This window comes from Telopea speciosissima, unplaced genomic scaffold, assembly GCF_018873765.1.
Source record: "Telopea speciosissima isolate NSW1024214 ecotype Mountain lineage unplaced genomic scaffold, Tspe_v1 Tspe_v1.0014, whole genome shotgun sequence".
In the NCBI taxonomy this organism is placed as follows: Eukaryota; Viridiplantae; Streptophyta; class Magnoliopsida; order Proteales; family Proteaceae; genus Telopea; species Telopea speciosissima.
Genome location: NW_025317350.1, coordinates 770,083 through 781,433, shown reverse-complemented (window position 1 = coordinate 781,433; position 11,351 = coordinate 770,083). Strand labels below are relative to the sequence as shown.

At 47.6% G+C, this 11,351-nt stretch overlaps 1 protein-coding gene across 1 annotated transcript; it reads left to right on the top strand.

Moving 5' to 3' along the window:
* Nucleotides 1-258: 258 nt before the first annotated feature.
* On the top strand, nucleotides 259-984 carry LOC122647224. Its single transcript, XM_043840673.1, has one exon. The coding sequence runs from the start codon at nucleotides 259-261 to the stop codon at nucleotides 982-984; it is 726 nt and encodes a 241-aa protein (XP_043696608.1).
* Nucleotides 985-11,351: the final 10,367 nt, after the last annotated feature.

Sequence of the window (11,351 nt, the reverse complement as noted above, 5' to 3'; positions counted from 1 at the left end):
CAAGCATCAGCCCCAGGAGGACCGTGGGAAGGCTCATGCGGAGAACAATCTGAACAAGCAATTGAAGGACCTCTGAGAGCAGATCCAGAAGATGGCCGAGAAGCAGCCATTGCCTGAGAAACCTATCTTCTCCGCGAAGACAACACTCTTGGATGAAATCATGGCTGTCCCCTTCCTCAAGGAGTTCATGATGCCAGCGTTTGAGTATTATGATGGCAGCACGACCCTGTTCAGCATCTAGAAGGCTTCAACTCAATTATGGCTTTTTGTGGGGCCTCCGACGCAATCATGTGTCGCGCCTTCCCCCCAACATTGAGGAAGGCCACCAGAACTTGGTTCACCCACCTAGAACCAAACTCCATTCACGAGTTTTGGCAGTTCAGTACAGCCTTCGCCTTCACGAGCAGTCGGAGCTACAAGAAGACACCGGTAAGCCTCACCACGATGAAGCAGAAAAGTGGTGAAACTCTGAGATCCTACTTAACTCGGTTCAACCCGGTCAAGCTAGAAGTGGAGGACCTTGATCCCAAGGTAGAATACACCGCTCTACTAGCTGGGATCCATGACAAGGACCTCAACTGGGAACTTTACAAAAGTAATCCAAGCAATCTAATGGAACTCCAGGCCAGATGCGAGGAGTATGCGATGGAGGTGGAAAACCTAGATGCAAAGATGGATGCCCAGGAAGGTAGAACCGAGAAAAAGAGAACCGAGCGAGAGGAGAAGCGAGGCCATGAAGACGACAGGAAGAGGAGGCGGCATCGAAGCAGAACCCCTCCAAAGCACTTTGAACGGTATACTCCGCTCAATCAACCCCGTTCGGAAATCCTGATGCAGATCCAGAACAAGAAGTTCATCAAGTGGCCGACGAAGATAGGTAACAACCCAAACAAGAAGAACGACAACAAGTTCTGTCGCTTCCACAATGGAACCAGGCATGACACTGATGACTGCAAGTTCTTAAAGGGGAGATTGAGAGCCTAGTCCAGAGAGGCTACCTAGGGCGCTACGCTCATGATGGTCGAAACCATGAACGCCCCGACGACCACAGAAGAGACCGTGGGAACAACTAGCGCAGCCGCTGAGCAGAGAGAGACTAGGGTAGGAGACGCAAAGAAGAACGAAGGCATCCCGAATCAGCTGAGTGCCCTAGGAAAAATGACCACGGGAATCGCAACGCCCCAGCAGGGGTTATATCTACCATATATGGAGGTCCCGGGGCGGAAGAAAGTTTAAAGTCCGCAAGGAAAGCAAAGGCCTGCGCTCGAAGGGTCCACACAACCGAAGTACTGAGCAAGAAGGCAAAAACTGGCCAAGTCATCTCGTTCTCAGATGACAACCTAGTCAGAATCCAGTTCCCGCATGATGATGCCCTAGTGGTGACAATGCGAGTAGCGAACTTTGATGTGAAGAGGATTCTCATTGACAATGGGAGTTCAGCCGACATTCTATTCATAGAGGCCTATGACCGGATGAAGCTAAGCAGGGATAGGCTGAAGAAGGTGAATTACCCCTTACAGGGCTTCACGGGGGCGACCGTGAATGTAGAGGAATCAATCGAATTGCCGCTCACGACAGGTACTGGAGACCACCAAACAACAGTAATGGTCACTTTCCTAGTGGTCGACGTGCCCTCCATTTACAATGCTATTCTCGGGCGAGTAGGGCTCAACGCGTGGAAGACAGTGGTGTCAACGCCCCACTTAAAGATGAAGTTTCCCACCAGCCAAGGTATTGATGAATGCAAGGGAGACCAGTAGGTGTCTCAAAACTGCTATGCAACGGCACTACGAGGAAGAGGGAAGGCTGGAGAAGCACTCCCCATCGAAGATCTCAGGGATGAAAGCACGCAGAGCTAGGCAGCCGAGGACCTCGACCTCGTCGATATTATAGAAGGAGACGACTCCAAATAGGTCAGGATCAGATCACACCTTCGAGGCACCCAACGAGAAGAGATAGTAGATTTCCTCCAAGAAAACTCAGACATCTCCACATGGTCTGCAGCAGACATGCCCGGGATCCCCCAGAGTGTGATCAAGCATAGATTAAGTGTTGATCCGGCTAGAAAGCCAGTGCGGTAGAAGGGAAGGAACTTCGCCCCCGAGCGGCAACTCAAAATCAAGGAGGGGGTCGAAAAGCTACTGGAGGCTCGGTTTATCAAGGAAATCACTTATCCCGAGTGGTTGGCAAACGTGGTCATGGTACCCAAGGCAAACGGGAAATGGAGGATTTGCATCGACTACACCGATCTCAATAAAGTTTGCCCAAAAGACACCTACCTGCTGCCAAGAATAGACCAGCTGATAGCTGCCACCGCGGGCCATGAACTGCTGTCGTTTATGGATGCCTATTCGGGGTACAATCAGATTAAGATGTATGAGGCAGATATCCCAAAAATGGCATTCCACATCGGTGACAACCAGTACTGCTATAGGGTGATGCCATTTGGATTAAAAAACACGGGCATGACATATCAAAGGCTGGTGAACAAGATCTTCAAGGATCAAATCGGGTGAAATATGGAGGTGTACGTAGATGACATGAAAGATCATGGAGTGAGGGAAACACGTACTCGACCTCGAGGAAGTCTTTCAAGTCTTACGAAAATACCACATGAAACTCAACCCCCTGAAATGCACCTTTAGGGTGACCTCGGGCAAGTTCTTGGGGTTCATGGTATCAAAATGGGGGATTGAAGCAAATCTTGCCAAAATCGAGGCGATCCTGGGGATGACCTCACCCCGGACAATCAAAGAAGTGCAAGAGTTAACAGGGCGCGTAGCAGCACTGGGCCGATTCATGTCCAAGTTGGCTGACAAGTGCCTCCCCTTCTTCAAAACCTTGAAGCATGCTAAGCGGTTCGAGTGGACAGATGAATGCGAAGAGGCCTTCCAATAGCTTAAGAGATACCTGTCATCACCGCCAATGTTAGCAAAGCCAGAAGCAGGAGAGGAGCTACAATTATACCTGGCCGTTTCCCCGGTAGCAATAAGCACAGTTCTCATCCGTGAAGAGAAGAAAGCCCAGAGGCCGGTGTACTATGTCAGCCAAGTACTGTTGGATGCAAAAATGAGATACCAAAAAGTGGAGAAGGTAGCGTATGCGCTTATTGTGGCCGCCCGAAAGCTCTGCCCATACTTCCAGCGCACACCATCCTGGTGCAAACTGATCAGCCACTCAAGAAAATCCTACAAAAACCAGAATTCTTCGGAAGGCTGGTGAACCGGACGGTCGAGCTGAGCGAATTTGACATCCACTACAGGCTGAGGACCGCCATCAAAGCCCAAGCATTGGCAGACTTCATGGTCGAAACCACTCTGTAGGAGAAGGAGGAAGAACAGGTGGAGCAAACAACAGTGTATACCCTCTTCGTCGGCAGGGCCTCTAATTCTTCTGGAAGCGGAGCAGGGCTCATCCTAACTAGCCCAGAAGGGTTTAAAGTAGAGTACACCCTGCGGTTCGACTTCCCGACGAATAACAATGATGTGGAGTACAAGGCATTGCTTGCAGGGATGAGACTGGTCAGGTCACTAGTAGTCAAGAAATTAACGGTGTTTAGCGACTCACAACTGGTGGTGAGACAAGTCAGCGGGGATTATGAAACCAAAGAACCCCGAATGGAGAGCTACTTGAGGATGGTCAAAGAAAAAGTCATTGACTTTGAAGATTTCCGCATCTACCAAATTTGCAGAGGAGAGAACACGAGCGCCGATGCCTTGTCCCAACTAGCAACATCCGACTTTGCTCAGCTGGGGCGGATGGTTTATGTCGAGGTTCTGCCACAAATGAGCATTGACGAAGCCCCTGAAGTCCTCCCAATTATCGAAGAACCATGTTGGATGGATCCAATTCTCCGCTATCTAGAGGGGGCACCTTACCAGAAGACAAGGAGAAAGTGAAGAAGATATGGGTCCGAGCAGCCCATTACACGGTGCAAGACGGAACCTTGTACAAGAGGGGCAACACAGTGCCCTACCTCAGATGCTTAAGGCCATCTGAAGCAGAATACGCCTTGCGAGAGGTACATAAAAGGATCTGTGGACAACATATGGGGGGCAGAGCCTTGGTACAGAAAATCACGAGGCATGGTTACCACTGGACACACCTATTGTAACATGCAATGGAGTTCATCAAGAAATGCAAGAAGTGCCAAATATATGCACCAGTGTCACACCAGCCCGCAACTCAACGGAGGTCCATCGCTAGCCCGTTGCCCTTTGCTATCTGGGGAATGGACATCCTCGGACCGTTCCTTGTTGCATCTCGATAGTGAAAGTTTGTAGTAGTCGCGATCGACTACTTCACAAAATGGGTAGATGCTGAACCGCTGACTGTCATCACCAGGGAGAACATAGAGAAATTTTTTTGGGAGTCGGTGATATACAAATTTGACATACCCCAAGAATTGGTGACCGATAACGATAAAAAATTCGACAATGATAAATTCAACAACTTCTGCGAAACCTATGGAATTGATCACTAGAATACATCGGTTGGACACCCACAGTCGAATGGTTAAACCGAAGTGACAAACAGGACAATCCTGACGGGATCAAGAAGAAGCTGGAGTACTGGATGATGCCAAGGGCCTTTGGGCAAAAGAGCTACTCAGCATCCTATGGGCTTACAAGACCACCAGCCACACTGCCACAGGAGAGACGCCATTCAGGCTCACATATGGCACAGAAGCAGTGATCCCCGTGGAAGTGGGGCTCCCCTCGCCCCGGGTGGCACACTACTCTAAGGAAACAAATAGCGAAGACCTGCGGGCAAACCTAGACATAATTGAAGAAGTGCGTGAAAGCTCCCGGCTCAGGACAGAAACTTACCAACAAAGGGTGGCCAAGTATTATAACTCCCATGTTAAAGAAAGAATCTTTCTGCCTAGCGACCTCGTACTCAAAAAGACGGAGATTTATGACCCAAGGCATCAAGGAAAACTCACGCCCAACTGGGAAGGGCCCTATAGAGTTACCAAAGTTATCAAGCCCGACACTTACCACTTGGAATCTCTAGGGGACAAGGAGATACCACCCTCCTGGAACTCGGAGAACCTAAGGAAATACTACCAGTAGCGGCATCCATGCATTCATCCTTCATTTGCTTATCTTTTTTGTTTTGTTTCATTTTTTCTTTCAAGTACTTAGTTTGTGGGCTGCACTTGTATGCCTGTCTTATTTTTATCAGAAGTAAAGTCAATTTCTCAATAAAGACGTGTGCAAATCAACTGAAGGAGAACCATGCCCTCGAACAAGCAGAACGAGCCGAGCAGGCTACCTCGGCCATGCCCTCGAATGGGTAGAATGAGCCGAGTTGGCTACCGTAGCCATGCCCTCAAACTGGAAGAACGAGCCGAGCAAGCTACCTCATCCCCTCGAACGGACAAAACAAGCCGAGCAGGCTACCTTGGCCATGCCTTAGAACGGGCAGAACGAGCCGAGTAGGCTACCTCGGCCATGCCCTCGAATGGACAGAATGAGCTGAGCAGGCTACCTCGGCCATGCCCTCGAACGGGCAGAACGAGCTGAGCAGGCTACCTCGGCCATGCCCTCGAACGGGCAGAACGAGCCGAACAGACTACCTCAGCCATGCCCTCGAATGGGCCAAATAGATTACTTCTGCCATGCCCTCGAAATGGGCAGAATGGGCCGAATAGGTCACCCCGGTCGCAAACAAAGAAGGCATACCATATAGCTTATAGGCGAAAATCCACAGTGGAAAATAAGGCAAGTTATCGTTGAAAGTCAACACTACTGGGTACTTGACCCTACAACAAAGAGGCTTATAAAGAAGCCCTACAAAAGAACAACCTAAGAAAAGCTTTAGGCACTAAGCCCTACAATAAGGAAAAGAAAAAAAAAAACCAATACAAGACACGTCACATATCACGCTTGGGAGTAGGAGGGAGCTCGTGATCCTCAGAATTATCAGCTACAGTAGGGTCATCGGGTTGCTGGTCCTCATCAAACTCGTGTTCCCCCAAGTTAAAAAGAGGACACCCGCTATAGTCGACGTCAGGGTAGGATCGGAGAGTCCAATCTCGAACCATCTTACCACCCTGTACGAAGGCGCCCGCCCCTTCATCGGCGACTGCCTGGGTGAACTCCTTCGACCCCTTATACTCAGTAATGGAGGCAACTCGAGCCTCCCATAATGCGGCCTCCTGTTCCTCAACCGCCTTTATGGACTGCTTCCTGAGCTGCCGCTTGAACTCCTTGCGCCGCCTCCTCAAGTCCTTCTCAAGGGACCCAATCTTCCGCCCCCATTCATCATGCTCCTTCGCAAGGGCCACCTTCTCCTTAGCCAAACGGTCATAGAGGATGGTCTTCTCCTCCAGCCAAGAGGTGATGTCAGTAGCGTATATCATGGCCTACGCTAAAACAATAAAAAGGGAGGAAATGGGAGTCGAAAAAAATAATTGCGATAACCAAAAGGAGAAAAGGAAGAAAGGTTACACACCCCAGCTAGAGTAGAGTAGGTCTTCGCAGCTGCAGCCTCGTTAGTGTTGACCCTCAAAGCCTCAATGTCCCTGGGCAGGAGACTTCCCCTCATGATCTCCTTGGCAACCCTAGGGTCATCCAGGGCTATGTCGTCGTCCTTCACCACCCAGCCAAGGCTGAATAGAACCTCACTACGCATCCCCTGTGGAGCCTCCGCCTGCGGAGGCAACGATAAACCACTCTGCTGTGAAGAGGCACCCCCTGAGGACAAACCAGGGGCGAAGAGCGAAAGGACAGCCTCTCTAGGAGCAGAAGCTTAAGGGAGAGGGCCCACCGCAATGGTCAGCTCAACAGTGCAAGCTCGCTTCCCTCCTTTCTTGGATTTCAAGGCAGCCATATACTTCTCGTCGTCGAGCACCACTGCAAAAGTTCAAGAACAAGAAAAGTGGGTTAGGATAACATCATAATGATGTGACATGCAAACTATGTAACCCAGGAGCTCACCGCTGCTCAACCCATGTTGAACCAGAATGATCCTCAATTTGAGTTGAGAGAACGCACTGTGCGCTACCTGCCTTTGCCAAAGCGAGCAAAAGTTCATCCTTGGGATCAAGGTACTTCCTCTCGTTCACGTCGACACAGGCCAAAGTACCCCACAAGGTTCTAAAAGGAAACCCGTGCTCGGATCTCACGAAGAAGAACCTTCTCTTCCATCCATGAATGGATGACTTAAGCTTGTCGAGGATTTTTATTCCCTCCCGCTGGCAAAAATAATTCCAACCCTCGCCCTCGGGGAGGCTATACAAGGCAAAGCAATGGACAAATAGGTTCATGCTCATCGCCCTTTTGTGCTGAGTAAAGAATATGAAGAAGGCAACCACGAGGCGCCATACATTGGGAGCAAATTGCGTGGGAGCTAACTTATAATGATTGAAAAACATGGGGTAGAAACCATGGAAGGGCAAACGAAGACCAGCTTCAAAATGCTCCCTATAGAGGCATAGCTCATGGTGGTTCCTAAAGTTGGCCCTCTCCCCTTTCCTCATGGCCTTGATGATAAAGGAGTCTGGAATGCCATACCGATCCCTAAGCCCGGCCAAATCCATAGCGTCAAGACAAGGAGGGATATCTTTAGCTACAACATCAAGTAAAGGGTCCGCAAAAGCCGCGGCTATAGCACATGACTCATTATAATTTTCCCCCTCATACTCCTCAAGGATTTGCGGGGCAGGGGACAATGTATACAACGATCCCGAGTAATCGGATGGATCCAATAGCGAGTCATCAGAGTCAGAGCTAGTGGTCGAACTCTCCTCACGGTCGTAAGGAGCCAGAGGGAACGAGCTACTAGAAGCCATAATAAAAGAAGAGAAAGGTGACTTACTTGTTACCGGATCAAATAAGGAAAAGTAGACGCGAGTCGAACAGAGCTTGGATAAGCAGAAAGTAATGAGATGAGCAAGAAGGAAATGAGATGAGCAAAAGGGAGCAGAGCACTTAGAACCTCTCAAACTAATAAATGAAAGTGAACTCCTCACCCCTATAAATAAGGAGGGAGTGGGAGGAAGCTTGTAAGGGAAGCCAGAGGTCACCTCAGGCATGCTTCCCAATAAAGGTGGTCTGACTAGACAGATGAGGGATGATGTGTCAGCTCCATCATTAGAGCAAATGAAGGATTAGCCTTAAACGATGAGGTTAAGCTTAATGACAAAGTAAAGCTCCCCAAATACCTGACTGATCGACCACGATAGACGCCAAGGCCAATCGAGCAGGGCCAGCCGAGCAAGCCAGCCCGACGTTTGCCACCCAAGTAGAATAGGGTGGACCGAGTAGGTTTGCCCGACCATGATCAAGGCAAACTTCAATAGCGAAAGCCGTGCATAGCAGCTGTAACGGGTAAGCCCAAGAGACGACTAAAAGCAACCCATGCATGTAGGCTAGCCCGCACGCATGCTCCATCGTCGACCCAACACAGTGGATCAAGCAGGTCTGCCCAACCGATTGCCAAAAAATACGACATGTATGGCATAAGTTTTGGTGAGGAATGTGTGTGACACAAGCTTTAGTAATATGACACATGAGTGATGTGACGCATGAGCTTTAGTGGGTGGGTTGATAAAAAAAAAGAAAAAGAAAAAGAAAATCAAAAATCAAAAAGCAAGATGGGACGTGTGGGCTTCAAATCACATGGAATGTGATTTAAAAAAAATAAAAAGGGTGGAGAAGGAGGCAGGCCAGCCCCGTACGCACACGAAGCCAGTCCGCACGAACACAAAGCCTCCACGCACACACAAGGCCAGCCCCATGCACACGCCATGCCCATTCCAAGAAAGAGAAAAAAAAGGGGGTAGGCCGAGCAAGGTTGGCTGAGTAGACCTGCCCGGTCAACTATGCGGCCAGCCCCATGCGTAAGCCGTGCTACGCGCGCACATGAAGCCAGCCCACACACACGTCATGCCATGTGCGTACAAGAAGCCAGTCCACGCACATGCAAGGCCATCTCCACACGCACGCCATCCCCATTCCAGGCAAGAGAAGAAAAAAAGAGGGGGTAGGCCGAGTAGACCTGCCCGACCAACTGACCAGGCTCAGCCGAGCAAGTCTGCTCGGCAAGGCCAAGCAAAAAAAAAAGGGGGTAGGCCAAGCAGGGTTGGCCGAGTAGACCTGCCCGGCTAGCTGAGCAGGCTTAGCCAAGCAAGTCTGCTTGGCCAGGCCAAGTTATAAAAAAAAAAAAGTAAAAGATGTGACATATTGAATCACATTCATCCTTGATTTGACATGTGAGGTTGACATTACATTCAATCTTGGTTTAAAAAAACAAAAAAAAAAAAAAAGATAAAAAATAAAGGTTTTGATGTGACATTCCAATCACATTCAAAAGCAGTAATGGAAGGCCAGCCGAGCAGGTGCGGCCAAGCAGACATGCCCGGCCAGCCGAGCAAAAAAAAAAAAAAGAGAAGAGAGGGAGAAGAAGAAAAGGAAAGGGTCGGTGTCCGCCAAACCCGTACTCCCTCACCCGCCTTCTGCGTTTAAAGAAGTAGGGGGCATCTGATAGGGGTAAATAGACCCTGACCAATGACGTAAGGACCCGTGGACAACGGCACCATCAATGATAGAGCAGATAACAATGGTGATGTCACTATCTTGCCGTACAAGGTAAGGGGACCCTAACCCCTACATAACTAATCGATGGGTAACCCCTATCTATTGAAGATTGCTCACAAACGGGGAGGAACAATCCCACTTCGATGCAACCTCGGGAGACTCCCAGTGACAGTGAACTACGAAAGTACAACCGCCTTGGAGGACTCCCCTACTATAAATAGTAGGCGAAGGGACCCAGGTAAGGCATCTCACCATTACTGACTCTGACTCTTTCGTACTTCCTCTACTTACTGTTCTACTGGACTGACTTTGGCATCGGAGAGTCCCCCCTCGGAGTCCGCTCTGGGTCTCTTCAGTGCTCTTTACCATTTGCAGATCTCCACGTCATCGAGCAGGATTCCGACGGCAACAGGTGGAACTTGCAAGTGTTGGCTTCTTCTCTATTCCCTGAATTTAGCCTAGTTGTAGATGCAATGATGTTTGGCTTTTATATTTAAAAACAGCATATGTATGTGTTTGAATTGGCTGACATTCTAATACTAATCCTTAGCCACCATGAAAATCAATAGACAAATTATGATCTGGTCTCAAAAGTTTTATGTGGAATTTATAGATGCGGGCAGCTGAATGAAAAAAGATCTACAGCAATTCCTTTCTTTCGTATTTACCAAATTTAATATTGTTGATTCTCAGGTTCACTTGTAAGGCTCCTTGCCAGTTCGAGCAAAGTCGGTTTCACAGAGGTTACCTTAGTTTGGAGTTGCAATGATTCTGCAACTCACCATGTTGAAACTAACTAGTTTGTTTGCTTAATTTGTGAATTATTTTTTTTTTTTGGCTTTCTGGTGTGTAATGGTGTATAGAGAAGCATTTTCAGCTAGCCATTGTGACATGCAAGGTAGCCTCGGGATTTGTAGCCAATAGACTAGTTGGCTAATGCTATGAGCACTTATGTTAGTCATATGTTGATTTGTAACAAATTCCTCATGGCCAACAACTAGTTTTAGGCCAAATGGATTGAACACTTAAAGAAAAACTCATCTTAGAAGAGAATTTAATAACATTTTTGTCCGAAATTCAAAAGAAGATAAACATGAAATAAGATCCTCATCTACCTACAAAATTCTGGTGCTTAGGATATGGATGCATTAATTGGTGGGTGGGTCATGAACTCGACCATGGGTGGGTTTCTGCATCCCTCTTTCTAGATCTCTTATTTATTTATTTTACTTCTGTTGAAAGTCTAATTTTCTTAAAGATATATGAAGATAAAATATATATATGTTCAGTACTTGGAAAGAAATTCAACTTCAAACTTGTGAGATTGAGAAGTTAAAATTTGGCTCTTGGACACTTGGAGGAGCCACCCAATCTCCATCTAGTTGATGATTTCTACCCACCTGGGTTACCTCTTCAAAAATAGACCTAGCAATCTAGCATTTGATAAAGAATTAACCTAGCTTCCCTGGCAAAGAAGAAGCAAACAACATATACTTTTTTGTCATAGTTTGATAGTTTGATATATTATATTGTACTGAATATTAGAAATACATTGGTTACTTTTCTTGGCATTCCAATTTTTCAGATGTGAACACCATCTTTTATAACTAATGATGGTATATAACTGTTAATTGAGTAAATAAAGGACAAACTTGATATACTTTTCTTTTTTTGCTTTACTATTCTCTTGTATATTCACTTTGTTCTTTTTTTTTATTGATACTTTGTAATAGATACTTGACATTGCTACTATTTTTTTGACTTGTTTATTGATATTTGATAATTGCCTAATCGTTGAGACTAGAA

Bases quoted from the DNA above. Each gene is read 5' to 3' on its own strand.
- LOC122647224 (XM_043840673.1), top strand. From the start codon at position 259: ATGGCTTTTTGTGGGGCCTCCGACGCAATCATGTGTCGCGCCTTCCCC.